Source organism: Loxodonta africana, chromosome 1 (genome assembly GCF_030014295.1).
Source record: "Loxodonta africana isolate mLoxAfr1 chromosome 1, mLoxAfr1.hap2, whole genome shotgun sequence".
Lineage (NCBI taxonomy): Eukaryota > Metazoa > Chordata > Mammalia > Proboscidea > Elephantidae > Loxodonta > Loxodonta africana.
Genome location: NC_087342.1, coordinates 48,115,553 through 48,138,907, shown reverse-complemented (window position 1 = coordinate 48,138,907; position 23,355 = coordinate 48,115,553). Strand labels below are relative to the sequence as shown.

Sequence of the window (23,355 nt, the reverse complement as noted above, 5' to 3'; positions counted from 1 at the left end):
ATACTTCCTATCCATAAACACTTATCACCTGCACCACTCAAGGAATTATGCTAAGCACCTTGGGGATTCAAAGATAATCATATATCTTACAGAAATCTTAAAACCTAGTTAGTGATAAAAGTAGTACGTAACTGAAATACAAGGTTAAAAAAAAAAGTGTGTGTGTGGGCTCTGGAACAGAGTGGCCTGGGTTTGAAGTCTAGCACCACCACTGTCTTCAAGATCTTGGGGAAGTTATTTAACTCTTGGAGCCTCAGTTTCTTCATCTCTAAAATAGGGATAGTAACGTTTATACCTCTGAGGGTCATGAGAGAAGTTTAATATAAAGAGCTTCAAACAGAGTCTGAGACAAAAAAAAAAAAAGTGCTCAATAAATCTTAACCATTATTAGTATTGTTAGTTCAGGAGAGAAGATTATTTACAGCCAATAGATTACAGCCAAGAAAACTCTATGGAGCAGTTCTACCCTCTAACAGTTGGAATCAACTCAACAGCAAATAACAGATCAGAAACGTTGGTGAGGAGTCATCGTGTGAGCTAGGCCTCAACGGATGGGTAGGACAAATAGTAGTAATAGTAATTGCTAGTGGCACTTTATAAATCAAAATTAGATCTTAGAGACTGGGGTTTGCAAATTCTTTTGTCAAAATTTAAAATTACAAATTAATAACTATTATGATTTTTTTTTATGTTACACTGAGGAAACCCTGGTGGCATAGTGGTTAAGTGCTATGGCTGCTAACCAAAGGGTCAGCAGTTCGAATCTGCCAGGTGCTCTTTGGCAACTCTATGGGGCAGTTCTATTTTGTCCTATAGGGTCGCTATGAGTCGGAATTGACTCGACGGCACTGGATGTTACACTGAAGAAGATATAAACTCTGTTTTCAAGTAGCTTGTAATCCTGTGAAGGAGTTTGAAACACAGCTAAGCACAGAAGATTAATACTTCCAAGAATCAGACAAATGACTCTTCACATCTGATTTTACATTTTATTAGTTTACAGTAGTAGTTGATGCCACACTTAAAATCTGGACTTTAAAGAATCCTGGCTGCATTTTAGATAATTTCCTTTCCACTTGTTTTTCTCTTCTACTAAAAACCCAAGTATTCCATTTAATTTTGCTCTTTAGTTTTTCTTCCAGTTAGTGAAATCATAATTAAAAACAAAATTATAAATTAAGCTATGATATGAAACCACCAATAATTCAAGTGGTTTTGACCTATAAAACCAGCAATTTCACATAGTTCAACATTATAAACCCGTTAACCTGTTGCCATTGAAGTCAACTCCGACTGAGCCTATAGAACAGAGTAGAACTGCCCCATAGGGTTTCCAAGGAGCGGCTGGTGGATTCGAACTGCTAACCTTTTGATTAGCATCTGAGCTCTTAACCTCAACATTATAGTAATTCCAAAGTCCTTTCTTTTATGATTTTATGTTTTATGGCACCAGCAGGACTACATCTTAGCAGGTGACCTGCTGATTTCCAACTTATAAATCTCAGAGCTGCTTCCCACACCTGAACCCTAACACTTACTCAATGTAATCCAAATCCAATCAACCTCTCTGCCCCAAATAATTCAGGTTTCATTTTTATTTGGAACCCACAATGGAATCTTTAGCCTGAGTTTCCAAGATTCAAGACCATGATATTGCCATTTGGACATGAGGTGCTTAATATTTAACACCAGAGTTTCACCTGAATGATCTATTATACAACAGAATATACGACTCGTAACACATACAACATGGACAAGTCTGAAAAGTACTCTGAGTGGAAGAAGGCAGAGCACATACTGCATTACTCCATTTACATGAATTCTAGAAAAGATAAATCTAATCAACAGTGACAAAAAGCAGATCTACAGACATATGTATCACCACGAAAAATAAATACTAAAAAAAAAAAAAAAAGGCAGATCTGGGGTTGGGGGTAGAGGGGCTGACTGCAGAAAGGGATCTAGAGAATGTTTCGGGGTGATGAAAACATTATCTTGATTGTGGTGAAGGCTACATGGGAGCATAAATTTGTCAAAACTCACTGAAACGTACTCTTAAAATGGGTGCATTTTATTGCATCTAAATAATACCCAGCAAAGTTGATTTTTTAAAAACAGAAGACAGTATATTTTTAATTAACAAATGAAACACGGACACCTTCTTATTTAAAAAAAATTAATGTATTATGGATAAAGCTAGAGTTCTCGCTGACCATCAATCACCTCAATCCTAGTCTCCTCCCCTAATCTTTCCTATCTAAATTCTATCCCCCAAATAACCACTGTTATGACTTCTGTATGCACTCTTCTACACCTTTAAGATACATTTACGTATGTATATAATCACAAAAAATGTATACTAATATTTTTTACACGGATATAAATTATATGTATCTTTCTGCACCTTGGAATTTTCCATTTCTGAGATCTGTCCATGTTAATATAAACCCAAAACCAAACCTGTTGCCATCGAGTTGATTCCAACTCATAGCAATCCTACAGGGCAGAGCAGAACTGCCCCATAGGGTTTTCAAGGCTGTGATCTTTATGGAAGCAGACTGCCACATCTTTCTCCCACAGAGCAGCTGGTGGGTTCAAACTGTCAACTTTTTGGTTAGCGGTCAAGCACTTAACCACTGCCCACCAGGGCTCCTCCATGTTAATAGAGATCTAGCTTATTTCTTTTAATTCCAATATAGTAATCTATCCCACGACTATGCCACAGTTTATTCAGCCAGACCATTCCCCTTCTGGTAGATTTTTAGGTTGTTTTTCCCTACTATAATACACTAGTATTGTGCTAAATGGCAGTAGCCATGGGGGTGGGCCTATGGATTACAGATGGTGCTCCCAGGGTGCCATAACCTCATCTGTGAGGTTTAATGTCTACAATAAGAATGTTACTCATGTGTTATTCTAAAAGAAATCTTACCATGCATAAATTACCAAGAAGAATGAAACAATCAGTAACAGGAAACAAATCATCTATTAAAATAAGGAAAACAAAGCTGTAGGAATAGTGTACTCATGGTTTGAGGCTAAGTGTTTATTTAGAGATAATGATCTGAACACCAAACAGATCCACTCAAAGCAATTCCAGTTAAAATTTCAGCATAAAATACCATGGCATAAGCATAATTAATACATGCACAAATACATCATTTTTTTATATTTTTTGCTTTCTTCTTTTATGGCTACGATGTCTTTCTCCATCCCTGAAATAAAAGGGATTAAAAAAAAAACACTATTATAACCATGGGTATTTTAATATCAGAACCTTAAAATAATTCAACAGCAACATAGTTCCATGAGATATAAACCAGAACAAGTTAAAACACACATTTAGAATTGAACAATTAAAACTGAACAGATTTTTTTTTTTATATTGTGCTAAAGACATGTAACAAATCACTTGCCTTTTCAACATCCTTCGCCTGTACAGCTGAGAGATGTTAATTATGTTGATCACGTGGTTCAACCATTACCACTGTTTCCAAATTATCCCGTGACCTACACTCAGTGCCCCCTAGGCTGTGAGTCCCCCAGTCCCCTTCCTCCCACCCATGAACAGTGATTTTTTTTTTTTTTAAGAGTAAATGAATTATTAAAATTAAGGGACAAAACAGAAATAGGGATAAACGAAAAATTTTTTTTTCAATTGTGCTTTGGAGTTCTGCGTTAAAATTAACTTGGAATATAGGTATATATGACTGATAACCAGGGATTTAATTTCAAATAGAATACTGAAATCACAGAAGGAATTCAAAAACTTAATGCCTTATCCTGGCTCCTATCTCAACTCCCTAAAATTCACTCCACCTTGGGATGGATATCAAAGATTAGCCTTCCCCTATTGAGAAGTACACTTCCTTCTAATATCTAGTTTATACCCTCTAAAGAAAAATTATTTCATGTTTAGATTTTGAGGGCTTCCATGTATTTAAGCCAATAGTGACTGCTTACCAAAACTAGTTGCTACTGAGTCGACTCTGACTGGTAGTGACCCCACGTGTGTCACAGTAGAACTGTGCTCCATAGGGTTTCAACGGCTGATTTTTCAGAAGTAGATCACCAGGCCTTTCTTCTGAGATGCCCCTCTGGGTGGACTCAAACCCCCAACCTTTCGGTTAGCAAAAAACTGTTTGTACTACCCAGGGATTCCTAGGGATTGATTAGAGACGTCGAAAAACTACTTAAGTGGAAGAAGCACTAACAAACTTGAAAGAAGCGAAAGTGCCCAATCCTTGATAGAGAATCAGATTGTGTGTAATCATCATAAAGTATCATTATATGAATCAAAAAGAAATACTCCACTTGAAGAGGAGAAGGATCACAAAGCTTTAAACCTATAAACTGAATGACAAGAAGACAAGCAAAACTCCCAAACCAATAAAAAATAAGCCTTATCATTTCTGACCATCAGTGGCTCTGGGAGAGACACAGTATCCTTTCAGGGCCAATTATTTGACAAGCACTGTGCATATAAAACTAAATAAGACATGGATGCTGCTCACAGTCAGGTGGTGAGAACTGTAACTATTAAGTATAAGAACAAGTATGTACCAGGTAAGGGGGTGATAAAATGGAAAATGTAATCAATTCTGCCACAATAAGTGAGAAAAAAAGCCTTCACAGAAATGACTCAGCTGGGTCTTAGAGGGATGAATACCCGTTGCTGTCAAGTCAATTCCGACTCAAAGCGACCCTACAAGACAGAGTAGAACTGCCCCATAGAGTTTCCAAGGAGCGCCTGGTGGACTCACACTGCCAACCTTTTGGTTAGCAGCCGTTGCACTTAACCACTACACCACCAGGGTTTCCAAGAAAGATGAACAGGAGTTTACCAAATGGTATGTTAAAAAAAAAAAAAAATTAGGCAAGAGAACACTACCTCTGGAAAAGCACAGGTGTGGCACAGTGTGGATGAGGAACCATAAGTAATTTAGGCTATCTAGGATATAAGTTATGAATTTTCCAGGGTAACAGTTGAAAAAAAAAAAAAAAAGTCTAGGTAGGCAGGATCCTTGGCCCTGGAGGGTCTTAAGAACTATTCTAAAGAATTTGAATTTTGCCACTGAAGAGTTTTTAAGAGGTGAAATTCTCTCTGCAGCAGAGTAGGGGATGGATTCATATGGGACAAGCTGAGAGACAGGCAGAGCAATTGCGAAAACTAAGATCATTTTCCAGATGGAGAGAACAGAGACAGAAAAAAGGAGGTACATGAGGGTGGAACTGACATGATGGTAAGGAACAAGAAAGGAGCATCTCAAACAACTCCTTGATTTCTAGCTTAGGTGACAAGATGGGTAGTCAACCCACTGATCAGGATAGGAATGCTGGGAAAAGAACAATGGACTGAGAAAACGATATTAGTCCAGTTGTAGGCCTGATGAATTTGAGAGGCAGGAAGTTATGTCCGGGAAGCAGCTGGAAATTTAAGAACAGACCTTAACTGACTAAAATTTATCATTTTAGTATTAGTTCTTATCTCTTCAGATATCAAACTTTTTATCAGGGATATTAACAAGGATAAAACTGAATGATATTAAACTTTGAATCTGCTCTCAGACCCTGTACATCTTTTTAACTGAGGAACCAACAAGAGAGAGAAAATGAGAAAGAGACAGGGAAGAAGAAAGGAAGAAAAGAAAGGGATCTAGGCAAACACCTTTGACATAATTAACTCCCTACCTAGACCTGACTCTCCTATATCCTAGTCAGGACACAAGCGATTCAAAAAAGTGAAACTAAAATCAAACACACATACAGAGAACCATGTCATTAGAGCTACAGTTATTTCACCTGAAATATGGGGAATGTTAAGAATCTTCATCAATTTACTCTTCTTACCTTAACTCACTCTTAGAATCTATTTCCTTGACACGGTCTACAAAGAAAAGATCTGTTCTATTTGTCCTAAGAATCCAACATCGGATGACACAGTATTAGACTCACCTCTCTTTCCTTCTTCTTGAGTCCAAGTTTCTATCCTTATCTTTACTTTTCTTTCGTTTGTGTGGGCTCCTGCTCCGATCCCTTCTATGCCGTGAGCATTCAGCATCCAAATAGCTTCCACCAGACTGCCACGAATCTACTGAAGCTGATCGCCTTTCTTCCTTCCTGAACGAGAGAAAGTAGCATTAGTCAGTCAGTTTTAACCGCTGGTTTTCAGTATGCATGCACACGTGAACGCACACACGGGCCTAAAATTCAATATTCAATACTGTGCCAATGATAAGCCAGTTGCTGTCAAGTAGACTCCAACTCATGGCGACCCCATGTGTGTCAGAGTAGAACTGTGATCCACATGGTTTTCAATGACTAATTTTTTTCAGAGGGAGATAGCCAGGCTTTTCTTCTGAGGTGCCTTTGGGCGGACTCAAACCTCCGACCTTTCTGTTAGCAGCCGAGCATATTAACCGTTTGCGCCACCCAGGGACTCCATATGAATGATAACAAAAACCAAATCCATCGCCATCGAGTCAATTCCGACTCATAGGACAGAATAGAACTGCCCCACAGGGTTTCCAAGGAGCAGCTGGTGGATTCGAAATGCCAACCTTTTGGTTATACAGTCTAATTAAATGTGCATAATAAGAGGATAGTCAAAGTGACACGGCTCTTATATGCTTCATTATTTCATTAACTATTTTACTAATATGGTTGCACCCCCCAAACTGTCAAAAGGCAATGTCATAAAACAACTCTTGTATAGTAATCCTGAGCAATTACAACAAACAAGCATTTTGATGAATTATAATGTGTTATTAACGGTCTCAGAAAAGCCAAAACAAATAACTATAGGTAAGAGATTAGAAAAGCACACACTTTATAACACCATCCTCTGCTTTTTCCTGCTCTTCTTGCCACTGACTGCTGAGTTCTTCCATGTGTACATTTATCACATCCCGGATCACCTAGGAGAATTAAGCACAGAATTTCTGGTAAGAAAGCTGTTTACAAAATTAAGAGCATAAAGCTAGAAAAAATACTGCTAACAAGCAGTCAAATATTTACTAAGGGCTATGACACATCAGACTGCGGAGCGTGTGTAGTTAAGAGAACAATGTTCAAAATGGAATACAAATGGTAGATCAAATTATCATATCAATGTTAAATTTACCGAAGCTGACGATAGTACTATGATTATGTACGAAAATTTCCCTATTCTTAGGAAATACATACTAAGTATTTAGAGATAAAGGGTATGCAGCTTGCCCTTAAATAATTCAGAAAAAAAATCTCATACAAATGAGAATGAGAGAGTGAGGAAAAGAGTACCAATGATGAGCAAATGGGGTAAAACGTCAACAAGAGGTGACCTAAGGAAAGGGCACACAGGTGTTCTTTGTATTATTTATAGTTCTGCATCTTATCTGTAAGTTTGAAATTATTTACATGTAGAGTTTTTCTAACAAAACTAGTAATTAAGCCAAAGAGATGACAGAATCTGACATCTTACAGGCAATTCAGATCTTTCCCACTTAGATGACACACCCCTTACCTGTCGGAACCATTAGAAATGTTTCCTTTTCCAGTTATCCAGGCCACCAAGCACTGGACTAATCACTAGGGAGACACACATGGAACTAAAATACATGTGTATGTCTTCCTCATGCCTAATTAGTGAATCTCTTCAGGAAAAAAAAAAAAGGATGAAAGACAAGGGAGAAAAATATCAGAACGATGTATGCCATAGTTCAGGTCGGACTGCATTTCTTCTCTGCTCACATAAACTTTCAACGGCTCCCTAAGTAAAATAAAATAATGTCCAAACTCTTTAACGTAACTTTCAAAGTCCTCCATGATTCTACCACAACATGTAGTAGATTCCAGCTTTATCTCTCACTATATAGTTCATCAGAAACCCTGGTGGCGTAGTGGTTAAGTGCTATGGCTGCTAACCAAAGGGTCGGCAGTTTGAATCCTCCAGGTGCTCCTTGGCAACTCTACAGGGCAGTTCTACTCTGTCCTATAGGGTCACTATGGGTCGGAATCGACTCAACGGTACTGGGTTTGGTTTGGTTTGGCATATAGTTCATCAGAGTCCTGGTGGCACAGTCGTTAAGAGCTTAGCTGCTAACCAAAAGGTCACCAGTTCGAATTTACCAGCCACTCCTTGGAAACCCTATGGGGCAGTTCTACTCTGTCCTACAGGGCCGCTATGAGTCGAAATCGACCTGACGGCAACGGGTCTGGTTTTGGTTTATATAGATCGTCAGAAGCTCTAAGCTCTAGTCACCCTGGATTATTAACGGTTCTCTGAAAAAACTCCTGTACTTGTATTTATTTTTAGGAATGCCAATCCTCCTGCCTGAAAAACCCTTACACACGACTTCCTCTCCCTCAGTTCATTCTCCTGTTGGACACCTAAGACACTTGAAGGTTCCACCCAGAGGAGTGACGTAAATCACACAGCCCTGAACTCCAATTCCAGCTCTGGCACTTCTAGCCTGTGAGCTCCTTGAAGACTGCGTATTACTGGATGTTGTTTCCACAAAGCCTGCTAGCCAGGCTCTGGCACACGGAAAGCAGTCAACAAGCAGACATTCCTTTTCCACTTCCTGCTTGCCCCTTTCCCACAAATGCTCCCTTCTCTATGAAGCCTATACCAAGCTCATCTTTAGAAAGAACCTCTCCTTCCTTCCACAGCACTTGGATCTCACCTATTTTAGCACTTAACACAATCTCTATTTTGAATATGTCTGTTTTGCTTATTAAACTATAAGCTCCTTGAGGGTGGGATCTGTGTGTCATTGGTATCTGCTCACCCCATTTAAAAAAAAAGGTTGCCTTCAAGTCAATTGACTCATGGCGACACCATGTGCTGCAGAGTAGAACTGCGCTCCATAGGGTTTTCATGGCTGTGTCCTTTTGGAAGCAGATCGTCAGGCCTTTCTTTTGAGGCACCTCTGGGTGGATTCAATCTGCCAACCTTTTGGTTAGTAGCTGCAGGTTTAACCATTTACACCACCCAGGGACTCTCTTACATACCCCGTAACGGTGTGTTATGTGGTGTGTTATGCATAGTAACTAAGCATTTGCTAAAATTTATCAAAGTTCAGGTTTTGGTTCAGAGCAAACAAAAAAATATGCAGGATATGAATGAAGCTAGGAATGCATTAAAATGTCAAAAAAGCCATGACCAGAGATATGGCAAATCATTGAAAGATTTCTAAATACTGAAGTATTTATGAATGAAAAGATATTCGGGTTTTCCTTTCAAAACGACCAAGTGTGGGAAGTGGGCTATGAGATGAGTGGGAGATAGCTAAAACAAGACGGGCCGGTATGCTGGCAACTGTGCAAGAGAGGTATGGGTCCATGAGGGTTCATTATACTATGCCGTTTACTTTGGAATATGTTTAACTGTTTCCATACCACCAGTTAACAAACACTATCAGCACCATTTAAAACTGATTACAAGGTTATGAGTCCAAGAAGGAATACCTGATGAACCAACCACCAAGTATCTGAGGGATTGTGAGAATCACAAAGGCAGTATGACATGTCCCCAGAGCTCTACTGGCTTAGAAAAGTCTGAAACACATACTTTAATTTCAAAAAAAGACAGCATAAAATTAAGCACTAAGCTGTGTCCAAGCCTGAGCCTGATGCCATCTAGTTGATTCCGACTCACAGCGACCCTATAAGAAAGAGTAGAGTTGCCCCATCAGGTTTCCAAGGAGCCGTGGGTGGTTCTGAACTGCCAACCTTTTGGTTAGCAGCTGGCCTCCAAACCACTGCACCGCCAGGGCTCCCTGGGCTGTGCACCACTGAGCAATTGTGCAATAAGCCAGTGGAGGGCTAAGAGCCAACAAACACCCCGTGGAAAGAGTGGGCCTTAGGCTCATTCAGATTCACAATGGCAAAACCAAACAATATTTCAGGTGAGAAAACAGCATCCACTGAGGCACAGAGCTAAGGAAAAAGATGTGTAATCACAATGTAATTTAAAAGACATGACTGACTAAAACAAAAGAAAATGCTTGGTAAATGGCGCCAGGTTATGGAGGGTCTCCAAAATCACAGAAGTAAGAAATAATACGGGTAAATTAGGGATTCAGTGAGAAAATTATTTGTAGAATTTGGGCAGGGTAACTCATGTACCAAAAAAAATTCATCCACTCTAACTCTATCCATTCAACAACATTTGAAAACAAGTCTAGCTGCACACTAAGAGACAGAGTACATAAAGAACCCTAAGAATTCTGCAAAAAGGATGATAGCTAGTATTTATTGAGCAATTTTTGTGTTCACGTGCATTTTTTCAATCTACTCATAATAATCCTACAAGATTTGTACTATTACTATAAAGTGAAAAAAACTCAACCTTAAAAAACTCAAATATCTCACCCATGTCAAACAGCCCAGGACATCCAGGAGAACCAAACTTCAAGCCCAGGTATGTCTAAAGCTAAAACCTACACTCTCCTCACAATGCCATACGACTTTCTCAAAGGTAAACATTTTACCATATGGTCAAGCCTCTTTACTTTACATAAGGTTTTCGTACCCTGAAAAGCCTTTTCCTGGGAAAGAGTGAGTCTGAAAGTGATGGAGCAAATACAAGTTCAATACGGCCACCCCGAAGACACTTACTTCAGAAAATCTCCCAGGAATCGTGGAAACCCACAGAAGAGACTTAGAAAACTATCTAAGGGAAAGTTTTGTTCTCAACAAAGCTCTTCAAGCTGATGTAAAACTTACCTCAGTATATGATTTCTTGGTTATGTGAACATTCTTAGCTCTATAGGACTGGCGTCTTCTTTTATAATCTCTCACTTCTGCCAGGATTTCAAGGTAAGATTTTGGACATTTTCTACTATTATCTAATAGGAGAATAAAATGTTATATCCTTAGGAGCTTTTCAATCCTTGTGAGTTAACAGGCAGCAACACCACAACCATCCCATGTTTCAGTGTAGCACACAAAACATTCTAGAAATTCTATGATACATAAATAGGTGATAAGTAGTGTTGTATCATTCCTTTTCTCTGGCTACAAAACAAAAAAGAAAAACAAACTTTGCAACTGAGTCAATTCCGACTCTTAGCAATCCTATAGGGCAGAGCAGAACTGCCTCACAGGATTTCCAAGGCTATAAATCTTTATGGAAGCAGACCGCCACACCTTTCTCCCACGAGTGGTGGATGTGAACGACCAATTTCCCAGCTACCCACAGGTTGAACATAACAGTGTTCAGGTACATAGATTAAAGTAACAACACAATTTTAAGCAACATCTTTACAGAAGGAAGACATGCTTAAATCAAAATTTTATACACTGAATGTCTTAATACATACATAAACATCAGAGGATGCAAAAGCATCCTATTTCAATTTGTTTTCAAAGTGGTTTGACAATTCCATCATCTTAATAACTCTCAAAGCATGGAAAGATAATTGGGAAACGTAAAGATATGATATTCATCTCAAACCTTGGTTGACTTTAGCGGCCAAGTCTACAAAAAGATCACTGTCATTTTCAATGATCTGAGAACTGGAGCGCTTTTTCTTTGTTTCCTCAACTACAAAATCGTAGATGGCAAGACGATCGGCTTGGGTTAGATCACAAACAAAGCGCTTGTGATTCAGAGGAACTTCAACAGGCAAGGAAGAATAAATCTCTAAAGGAAAATAAAACCACAAAAATAAACAATACATGAAGCAGTGTGAACTTAAAATCTACCCCTTATTTTTAAAACACATGCTGTAATAGTGCAATATTAACAATTTTTTCATAGTAATCTCTAACATACAAAGTATCCATCTACGAGCTAAATGGTAGTGACAACTCTATCCTGAACGCTCCATAACCACAGAAAGGGTATACTCTGGATGTCTGCTAGTCGCCCGGCACAATGGTGAGAGAGGACCCACAAGGAGATGCATAATAACCATAAGAAAGAACATGCTCACGAAAAACCTTTTGGGTGACAATTTTTAAGAAGACCATCCACATTACAAAAGTAGGTATTAACTTTATGTTTATAAGCTTTTTCCCATAAAAGCTGGAAAAAAATCAGCTTTTAATAGTTAGAACACATTATCACCTCTCCCAAAACAAATTGTGGAAATAAGAATAATGCATTTTTTAAAAAATGTCTTTTTAGTTATGAGACACCAAGCTGATTTTCAATACTCAAAACACTTCCCACTAAGCGAGGGGCCAGAAACAATAAATTAAGTAGCAGAAATCCCAAACTTCCACAGACCAGATTTGCGACTAAATTCTTCTCAATTTCCTGAGGAAGAAGCATATTTGTTTAACCGAATTAACTGAAAAATACTTCATAGCAGTGCCTCCCACCCCCGACAGTCATGGAACTTTCTAAAATCTGTTCATTAATGAAAAAAAGTATATACAATACCTGGATATGATGTATTAAACAGTGAAGAAAATTTTTGTTTTAAGATTCAAATTTTCTCAAAGGAACAAAAAATGATTTTAACTGTAAATAAAGCAATTTAATACAACTCTTTCTGGACTTCATTATTCACTAATACACACAAAAAAACGTGAGCTACTCAAGTATTCCTTTTATTGTGTGCTGGGTTACCCTAAAATAATAACAGGTTCATAGCACAATGTAAAATTGGTAACTCTTCCCAAACACTAGTATTTGATATTTCATAAAGTCTAACCTCTTTAACATCCTAAGTAAAAAGGCAAAAAAAAAAAAAAAAGAATCCAAATAAGAGCATACTATGAACTAAGCACTACAACTCAAAAGGGAGATGACTTTACATTTGCCGACAATTTACCAGGAGCACTACACTGAGCCTGAGTACCCAATTGAGAGTCAGGGATAACAATACGTGGCCACTGGTACTACTCAAGGCGAAGGAGGGGCTCCCTTTCAGGTCAATCAATTTCACTAATTCTGGTAGGTACTAGGAAAAGTCCTTTTATGTAGACAGGTGTTAAAACACTTAATTTTACAATAGCAAAGTGAGTTAGCTCTAAGAAGCCTAATTCCTTTGAAAATAGGCTATAAAAATCTAAGAGAAAAAAAGATTAGACAAGAACAATGCATTATGTAATTCTTGGCGTATTCATTACTTTTAAACAAAGAAATATAATTTCTTCCTTAACATATTTTGGCATTTTCTTTATTCATCTTAAATTTCTTTATGGTGAAGACTGATTCTTAAATTTCTTGAAACTCAACCAAAATTCCAAGTCAAGCCTATAATATTGTGACAGTTATTAAAATAAAGTTCAGAAAGTTGAGTGATACTTTTAAAAGGATATCATTTGCAAAAAGGATATTGCGTATCTTTAAATAAGGAGCACAATCAGGTTCCTAATTCCTCTTTATACTCACCCCAATTACTGAAAAAGAAGAAGCGGAAGAAAAATTAAACAACAAACTACATTCAAATCATTCAGAACATAGATATGGTAAACACACTAAAATAAGCTATGTTTACATAAAATGTAAATTTTCAAAACTCAAGTTTCTATATGATTTAGAGATACAACTGAATTGCTAAAATCATAATAATTCTGTAACCCTCTATCTTCTTCTTTAGTAATTTCAATTCTCATTCTTCCTTGGTAGTCACTTTTGCTATCATAAGGTATCTTAAACATATACAATATCAGTAAGAGGTACTGTTTCAAAGTTATAAATTCAGAATTTTAGAGCTGAAAGACTGCATACAGGGTGAATTTCCTAGTATTAGAGATAAAGAAATTAAGGGCCCTAGAAGTCAAATGACTTGCCCAAGATCTCATACATGGTAGAAGACTGTATCTAGAACCATTATATCCTGTCTCTGCAGGGTTCTTTTATAGCATACTGACCCTCAAGTCATGTCCATGACTCAAATATACTTCACGAAACTGAAGTACAGCAATTTGAATCTTTAATACTGAAGGAAAGCAATAAACCACTGAACAAAAAATGATTGTTTATGACTGAAATTAACATTTTGGTTACAAAATCAACCAACATAACTCCATCTGAAAACAAGTAAGGAGATCTAATGAGTTATTCAAGGTTTCACAAAAGTTAATGAGCTGAGAATTGTGTACCCAGAGTTTAGACTTGATATGACTGATGAAAAGATACATACAACCTCATAAAAACTTACACTTTAGTACCAACAAACATAGTATTAATTGAATGGGGATATGTAAAATCTTCCATGTTAGTCATTCTTCCTTCCAAGTAAATATATCAATGCAAAAGAATATATTAAAAAGATTAGTATCCTAGAGTAAGAGGTTTAAAATGTCTAAGACATAAGTGGGCCACAAATACCATCTGTTTAGAAATTGCAGAACCCTACATATGATGAAAAAAAAAATTTAAGAGGGTTACAGATTATATAAAAAGTGTTAACAATTAAATCTTAATTTAAGACAGTATAAAATTTCAAAATCAAATAAAAGTTCCTCTGAACTATCTACTGAAAGAACCTCTCATTCTATGTAATTATTTGCTTTTATATGAACTAAGTTTTTTTTTAAGCTCAATGTCCAAATCTTCCTTATTAATCAATTATATAGATAAAAACTTAGGACATTTTTCTAAATTACATATATAAAATCCTCACCCATTCATCACCTTAATGATGTTTTCTAAACATTAATTTATACTTAAAACACTAACAGCTGCCAATTATTAAGCTAGGGCTAGTTTAGCATTCACTCTCTCTACTGAACAACCCTGTACCAAAAACAAAAAACAAAAAAACACACCCATTGCCATCCAGTCAATTCCGACTCCCAGGGACCCTGTAGGACAGAGCAGAACTGCCCTATAGGGTTTCCAAGGAGTGGCTGGTGGATTTGAACTGTCGACCTTTTGGTTAGCAGCTGAGCTCTTAACCGCTGTGCCACCAGGGCAACAACTCTATAAGATAGTTTTATATTACAGATAAGAAACCCAGAGATGTCATTTGTACAAGGTGAAACAGCTAATTTCTCTTTAAAACAGCCTTAATCAAAGTAGAACAGACAATGAACAGCACTGATGGCAGCAGTGAACACATACAGATGTGAAGTTCATGATATTCTACTTAAATTAACCTGATGACATAAGAAATAATGAATACAACTGAACAATATCTAGAATACTGATCCAGATTTCACTAACGTAGAAAGTTTCTAACAGAAAGCAGAATAACTCAGTTCAGAGTTTGTGCCAAAATTCAGAACTTGGTTCTACACCCAGCAGTGCTATTATCTAGCAGAAGCATGTTACTAAACTGTGTGCCTCCATTTCTTCACCTAATATAGAGGAAAATATTGTCTAACCAATCACAAGTTTGTTCCAAAAGAGAAATGAAATACATAAAAGAGCTTTGGAAAAAAAAGAATTTTTAAAAAATAAAAGAATTGAGGACAAATACACCAGAACTTAATCATACTGCTATCAGACAGGGATTATTTTCTTATCTGTAAAACACAAGGGCTAGATGAGATGATCTCCAAGTTCCCTTTCAACTAAAATAAAAATTTCAGTAAATATAACAAGTTAAAAGTCCAAGTCCTTTAACCATTAATCCCTCAAAAAAAAAAAAAGTCTATTAACTAAACACAAGCAATAACAGGGGCTAAGAAAGGTTACATTGATCAAGGTCAGTCTCGCCAGGTAAGACAAAATTGAATGTCTCCCTCAAGATAAAACCTGAAATTTAACTGACAGTCACAAAAATGGGAGCTTCAAAACAGGAAATACAAGAAATCTGCTTCTGGTTGTTGTAAAGGGCGAATGTAAATGAGTGAGGGAAAAGGTAGTGTGTCCAGAGAAAGCAACTTCTAGGGGGTTCACAGAAGACAACTCATGCTGTGGCTAGATGTATACTTAAGCTCAGAAATCTGAACTCTGTTAACTCATTTACTTCTATGCTTTTGATGGATTACGCTTTCTTCCAATTTCCTAAAAGCACATGCTTAAAAATTCCAACCTAGTCTCTGTTGAAGTCAGTCCCAGGTAGAAATTGTAAACCCAGTTCCAAAGCTGGGCATGAAAAGATCCCCAAACTCTCTGAAATTATATTTAAGACTTTGTGTCTGAGAAGAGGGTCCCTAACACACATCAGATTCTCAAAGGAGTCCAACATCCAGAAAGATTGGAAATCCACTCACTTAAGGGGTAATACTCTGAGGGCAACTGTGGATACTGATCTCTTCTAGCCTAAGTCTTTCCTTGTACCTTGCATTTTAACATTCTCAAGAGAAGGAGAGTCTCAGGGCAAGACAGTCTCACCCAATGCAATTTATTTACTAAAAAATTTTTAAAATCGTTTACATAACAATCTCATCTACTAAGTAACTCCAAAGCATGAACACCTAGCTAGCATAGTATCCTAGTGAAACTGGTTTATTTAAGCGGGAAACATCGATTAAATGAAGTTAAAGCCAAGCAGATAAGCCCAGTGTTAAACGTAAAAGCTAACCTTTCCCAAGTAATTGCTTACATAAGATTTTTCTTGAAGAAAATTAGTAACTAGTACTTGTAAGAAAAACATAATTTGCTTCATCAGTTAGCTCAACCTATGATGTCACTTACTTTGATCAGAATAATCACCATCTTTTCCATCTGTAGTTCTAGCTTGTTTAATTATCTGTAATTGTGAGTCCTTATCTGAAAAAAAAAAAAAAAATCCATGAACACAATATGAATCTCCAGCATTCACTATTAAATTATTAATATCTTTACTGGTTTCCAAACCAAGCTCTTTGGACGCACTGGCAAACCTTTTAGAATCTTAAAACATCCAAATCCCTGCCAACCGATTCTGAATACAGAATTCTTTCAGGTCTAACATAGTATGTAACCCAGACTTCAAGCAGCTTAGAAAACACTGTATTAGACAAGCAGCCAGGAGTGCTACAAATTTTGGCAACCAATAAGAGCTAACATTTCTCCAATCTCAACTGTCAGGCACTATTCTAAGCATATTACATATATTATATAACTTAATCCTCACAAAGATACTATTATCATCATCCCCATTTTATAATGAAATTTAGGCAACAAACAGGTTAATTAACTTACTGAATGTCACATATCCATTAGTGACAAAACCAGGAGTTGAATCAGTGCAACCTGATTCCAGAGCCCCTGCTTTTAATCTCTGTATGTACTGAACACCTGGAACATATTTCCATCCTTGGTCCTAATTTCTAAGTGCATTGTGTGGCCAGATTTTTATTATGACCAAGAGGGACGACAACTGCCCTTTCTGTATAAAGCTTTACAGGGTTTCACTATCAATATAAACATGGTCTCTAAACTTCATACTGAGAGATTTAGTTTTCTTGTGTATTAATTAATCCTACATTCTCTTAGGGTACAAACTTTCTTCCTAATCAAAAGTATGCTTCTAAAGTTCATTCCTTTTATATTTCGTAAAGAAAACATCAATACCTATACTAAGATATTTTAAAATTATAATCTAATAATTTAATACTTACTCAAAGTAATTGAAGGTATATTCACATTCTCATAGAAAAATTCAGGATTATACATTTCATCCTAAGCAGTGAAAAAGAAAAAAATCTCAGTATTCTTGAGTACCAGATAATTGACTGTTTTAAGATCTGACATAAACAACAGATTAAACACCAAAAAAAAAACAAGCCCGTTGCTGTCCATTCCGACTCATAGCTACCCTCTAAGACAGAGTAGAACTGCCCCTCCCCACCAAGGAGCACCTGGTAGATCTGAACTGCCAATCTTTTGGTTAGCAGCCATAGCACTTAACCACTACACCACCAGCATTTCCAAACAACAGATTAGTATTGTTTAAATACTTCTTGCAATAATTTGTGAAATCAGGCAAGTATTATTCCACCCTACAAACAAGGGCTATTATTGTATGTCAGAAAACCACACATTATACCTTCCAAACACTGTGAATTTATGAATGCATGAGCTACATGACATACACATAATACACTAAACATAGGGTACCTCTTCATCTTTGGTGTAGCCCAGTTTCCTCAATCTACATGATACCATGTGCTTTGCTAAAGACGATTTAGGCATATGATGATTGGAATCATAAGGACAGATCACCACTTCATCCTATAAAAAACAAACAGACGCAAAGAAAAAGGTACCTAATATTTAAAGAAATAAAGGGGTGCTATTCAGTTTTTTTCGGCATACCTCTCCCAGCCCTGTGTGTATGCGTGCGTATATTTAAAAAAAAAAAACAAAAAACTCCTTCAACCCTCCATCCCCTTAAAGTCTATGCCCTCTTTCTATCCCTTCAAAGCCTAACTCGAAAAGTTTTGTTCACACTGTCAACAACCTCACCTACCAGCCATTCCTCACCCACTGCCACTATCATGCCACTGAAAACACTGCCAATAAGTTATGGACAACCTTATTCTTACAAATAGCCAAGGGACATGTCATAGCCCTCATCTGAACTCTTGGAAAGTCATAACCCAGTTGTCCATTTCTGTCATCTTGATACATACTTCATATTCGTTACACCTTTGTCTCCTTCTGCTTGGTCTCCTTCAAAGATCTGTCTTCCTTGCTCTACCTGGTCCCTTTTAAATGCTGCTGTTTAAACATGTAGGTCAAACCATACTACATACTGATGACTCTCAAAATCTAAATCTTTAGTTAGATCTTGTTTCTCTCTTGAGTACCTTATATCAAAGACACTAAAAATTCAACATGACTAGAAATAAATTTATTATGTTCACAGTCTCCTGATCCCAAAACTTTTGTTTTACAATTTCAGTGAAAGGTACCATTTGCTCAAGCAAGAAATCCCTCTTCTCCCTCATTACCCACATCCAATCAATCACCTAGTCCTGTTAATTTTACTCTCATATATCTCTGAAATCCATCCCCATACTCCATCCCCACTGCCACTTCTCCAATTCAGTCATCTTCTAACTCTTCTCTCTACTTCGTCTTACTGTCCTCTACTCCATTCTCCACACTGTAGCTACTTCGAATCCTAGCTCTGCCACTTACTGGCTGTATGAACGTGGGCAACTTACTTAGCCTCTCTTTGCCTCCATTTCCTCGTCTATAAAATGGGCATAACAACGGAGGTATGATTGAGGTATTGGGACAATTAAATAAGCTATACACATAAAGCAATTAGAACAGAGCTCAGTACACACTAAGCAGTCAATAAAGGTTATGCAATTATTTTATTAAAAGGCAAATATGCTTATGATATACCCTGGCTTAAAAGGCTTCAATGCCTCCCTTATTGGGCTGACAAGGACCTTTAAGATCTGGCTCTTAACCACCATCATTGGCCTCCATCTCCACACCCTCTGCTCTAGCTATCCTTAATGACGCCCTTGTCTCTGGGCTTCTACACAGACTGCTGATGCTTCCTTCATGCTTTACCTAGTTAACTCCACTCATGTTTTTAGGTATCAGCTTAGAATTTACTTTGTCCAGGAAGCCTTTGCTGTCCCACCCCAGCCTATAATAATCTCTACTACGGTACTTCCAACCTCCCCCATTGTAGATCTTATCATGTATAATGTAATAAATTATGCATTTCTCAGTATTCCTCCTCACCACCAGACAGTAATCTCCATGAACAGACACTGTGACTACTGTTCACTAAACTTCGATATTAAAACATTCTAGTGGAAAAGTGAAGACTCAGAAACTACCTGGATGGCACGTATTCTAGAAATGATGGATGTCATTTATCAGGATTTTTTAAAACAGTAACTCTTGAATACCAGCTATCAGTTTTGCAAAAATTCGAAGTAAACTCACAAATGATTTTTGGAATTTTGGAATTTTCCGAAACAGTTTTAGAGAGAGAGCATAGCAATTAAGCACACAGACTCAGGAGTCTGAATGTCTGGATTTAAGTACTGGCCATCATTTGCTATCTCTTCATCCTTGGACAAATTACAACCTGTGTTTGGGTTATTAACTGGAAAATGTGGAAAACAGTACCTACTCTTTAGGATTATTCTGAGTATTAAACAAGCTAATGCATAGTAACATGTGAAAAGTGCTATTTGAGTGTTTGTTAATACAAGGAATCCTCATTTGCTATGCTGCTGTTAGGTGTCTTCGAGTTGATTCCGACTCATAGCAACCCCGTGTACAACAAAACAAAACAATCCCTGGTCCTGTGCCATCCTCACAATCGTTACTATGTTTTCGTTGCTATGTTTGAGCCCACTGTTGCAGTCACTGTGTCAACTCATCTTGTTGAATGTCTTCCTCTTTTTCACTGACTTTCTACTTCATCAAGCATGATGTCCTTCTCCAGGGACTGATCCCTCCTGATAACATATCCAAAGTATGTGAGACATAGTCTCGCCATCTTTGCTTCTAAGGAGCATTCTGGTTGTACTTCTTCCAAGACAGATTTGTTCATTCTTTTGGCAGTCCATGGCATATTCAATATTCTTCACCAACAGCACAATTCAAAGGCGTCAATAATTCTCTGGTCTTCCTTATTCATGGTCCAGCTTTCACATGCGTATGAGGCAACTGAAAACACCATGCCTTGGGTCAGGCATAACTTAGGGTTCAAGATGACACCTTTACTGTTTAACAGTTAGAGGTCTTTTGCAGCAGATTTGCCCAATGCAATGTGTCTTTTGATTTCCTGACTGCTGCTTCATGGGTGTTATCTGTGGATCCAAGTAAAATGAGATCCCTGACAACTTCAATCTTCTCTCGATTTATCATAAGGTTGCTTACTGGTCCAGTTGTGAGGATTTTTGTTTTATGTTGAGGTGTGATCCATACTGAAAGCTGTGGTCTTTGATCTTCATCACCAAGTGTTTCAAGTCCTTTCTGCTTTCAACAAGCAAAGTTGTGTCATCTGGTACATTACTAATGAGTCTTCCTTCCATTGTGATGCTGCATTCTTCTTTATACAGTCCAGCTTCTCAGATTATTTCCTCAGCAAACAGATTAAGTAAGTATGGTGAAAGGGCACAACCCTGACGCACACCTTTCCTGACTTTAAACCACACAGTATCCCCTTGTTCTGTTCGAACGACTGCCTCTGTACATGAGGTTCCACATAGCAGAATTAAGTGTTCTGGAATTCCCATTTTTTGCAATGTTACTCATAATTTGTTATGATCCATACAGTCAAATGCCTTTGCATACTTAATAAAACACGGGTAAACATTTTACTGGTATTCTCTGTTTTCAGCCAAGACCCATCTGACATCAGCAATGATGTAGTGGAAATTTGCTATGATGCTGAGTGAACAAGTAGGGGTTCCTCAATGCAATTCACAGCTTCAAATACCCCTCTAAAGGAACAATGAAGACTTTTTTATACAATTTCCACCACTTTTAATACAATAAACTGTGAGCCGATTTGCATACAAATCAAACATACTTGTAAATGCCTCTGAGGAGCCAGTTATGTCACTTAAGCTGGAGAGAAATTAGGGTGCTACAGCATGGTAAAACCAGAATGAACATGACAGACCACGAATTACCCACATTAGAGCACTTCCCTTCCTCCCACCCACCAGAACAAACAAACCAAAAATCAGGGCTGTTCGCTCTAATATGCTTGCCTACATCTTTTAAAAGCAATTCTGATGCCCAGGAGAGTTGCTGGGTAACATCTCTTAGAGGCACCCTTTAGTAACCTATACTCGGTGCTGTCCCAGCCATAAACGCACAATTCAAGAAGTTCAGGGATTAGTTCACAAGCTCTCCTGACAGCGGATTTGGTGCAACTGTGGAACCCATGCAACAGATGACAATGCAAATCGCCAACACCTCCGCCAGCAACACTATGCAACCCAGTCACTTATTCTCTAAATAAACTCGGACCTGCCGTCCCCTTCTCGCCCACCCGCTGTCAAGTTTTCTTTAAACCCGGAGCTGCGTCGGCGGAAGCGCTAAGGCGGCCCGTGCAAGCCCCAGCCGGGGGCTCGGGGACTTCAGGGACACCTGGGGCCTGCAGCGCCCTGCTCCCACCCGCCCCGTTGGGTCCGGACGCTCACCAGGCTCTGCAGACGACTCCGGGGCCCACGCCCTTCCCTCGGCAGCACCCCGCGCGGAATTCTCCTCCACTCCAGCACGTCACAGGCCGAGGTCCCCCAAAAGCACCCAGCAGCCGCTCACCTCCGCCGCCTCCTCTTCCCCGGGATCCAGCTGTTCCAGGCTCCAGCCCAGAGACGCCGTCACTTCTTCCAGCGTCCGGCAGCAGCTCTCCACGAACTCGCTCAGCTCCTCCTGCAACCGCCGCCGCTCCTCCACCGGCGGATGAACGTCCTCCATGGCTCCCCGCGCCCCACGAGTAGGAAGCGGCCGAACCGAAGAGGGCGCGCGCGGGCCTCTGGGAGCGCGTGGGCGGGGCCTCGCCACCACGTGAGCGACGCAGCCTATAGCCGGAGGGGCGGGGGAAGCTGTCACTTTGAGAGGCTTCTCAGTCCCTTTTATTCCTGAAAACTTTTGCCCCTACCTTCTCTAGCAGTATTTACTCCTTCAACATTTTTTAAAATAATTTTTATTGTGCTTTAAGTGAAAGTTTACAAATCAAGCCAGTCTCTCACACAAAAACTTACATACACCTTGATAAAAAAAAAAAATACTCCCAATTACTCTCCCCGTCATGATTTTATTTTTTTTCATGAGACAGCCGGATCCCTCCCTCCACTCTCTCTTTTTGTGTCCATTTCGCAAGCTTCTAACCCCCTCCACCCTCTCATCTCCCCTCCAGGCAGGAGATGCTAACCTAGTCTCAAGTGTCCACCTGATCCAAGAAACTCACTCCTCACCAGCATCCCTCTTCAACCCATTGTCCAGTCCGATCCATGTCTGAAGAGTTAGCTTCGGGAATTGTTCCTGCCCTGGGCCCACAGAAGGTCTGGGGGCGATGACCACCGGGGTTCTTCCACTCTCAGTCAGACCATTAAGTCTGGTCTTTTTACAAGAATTTGGGGTCTGCATCCCACTGCTCTCCTGCTCCCTCAGAGGTTCTCTGTTGTGTTCCCTGTCAGGGCAGTCGTCGGTTCCTTTAACATTTTTTTAAGAATTGTTTCTATTAACAGAAAATTTAAAGAGAACTACAATGAACATTTGTATATTCTTCCTCCAATGCATTAATTGTTAACATTTTGCATGTTTTCTTTCTCTCTGTCCCCACACACAGCTCCATGCACTTATTTTTGCTAAATTATTTTCAAATAAGTTGCAAATACTTCACTTCCAAGTATATCCCTGTTTATCTCCTAAGAATAATGACATTTCCTATATACCGTGGTACATAAGCAAACCTAAGAAAAGTAAAAATTCCATGATATCATCTAATAAACAGTTCCTATTCGGACTTCCTCAATTGTCCACTAAACAACTATTACAGCGATTTTATTACTTTTAAAATCCATGATCTGTATTTGGTTATT

General features: G+C 38.5%; 1 protein-coding gene across 2 annotated transcripts; it reads right to left on the bottom strand.

Annotated features, from left to right (window-relative positions):
* Positions 1–3,017: 3,017 nt before the first annotated feature.
* SNRNP48 (small nuclear ribonucleoprotein U11/U12 subunit 48) lies at positions 3,018–22,270 on the bottom strand. 2 transcript variants are annotated; one of them, XM_003417868.4, is made up of 9 exons: positions 22,073–22,270; positions 17,936–18,049; positions 17,437–17,497; positions 16,529–16,603; positions 11,441–11,629; positions 10,711–10,832; positions 6,829–6,917; positions 5,956–6,120; positions 3,018–3,215 (listed from the first exon to the last, which is right to left on the bottom strand). In XM_003417868.4, exons 1-9 carry the CDS (start codon positions 22,226–22,228, stop codon positions 3,167–3,169), a joined length of 1,020 nt encoding a protein of 339 aa, XP_003417916.1. In that variant the 5' UTR covers positions 22,229–22,270; the 3' UTR covers positions 3,018–3,166. The 2 variants fall into 2 exon arrangements, with proteins under 2 accessions (XP_003417916.1, XP_023413445.1); XM_023557677.2 differs by lacking the exon at positions 17,936–18,049.
* Positions 22,271–23,355: the final 1,085 nt, after the last annotated feature.

Excerpts from the sequence above, each read along its gene's own strand:
- SNRNP48 (XM_003417868.4), bottom strand. The coding sequence starts at position 22,228 with ATGGAGGACGTTCATCCGCCGGTGGAGGAGCGGCGGCGGTTGCAGGAG. Across the intron at positions 11,630-16,528 it reads TGGTGATTATTCTGATCAAA|AGATTTATTCTTCCTTGCCT; the intron begins GTAAGTGACATC and ends ATTTTCCTTTAG. Across the intron at positions 6,121-6,828 it reads GCAGAGGATGGTGTTATAAA|GAAGGAAGAAAGGCGATCAG; the intron begins GTGTGTGCTTTT and ends TCTCTCGTTCAG.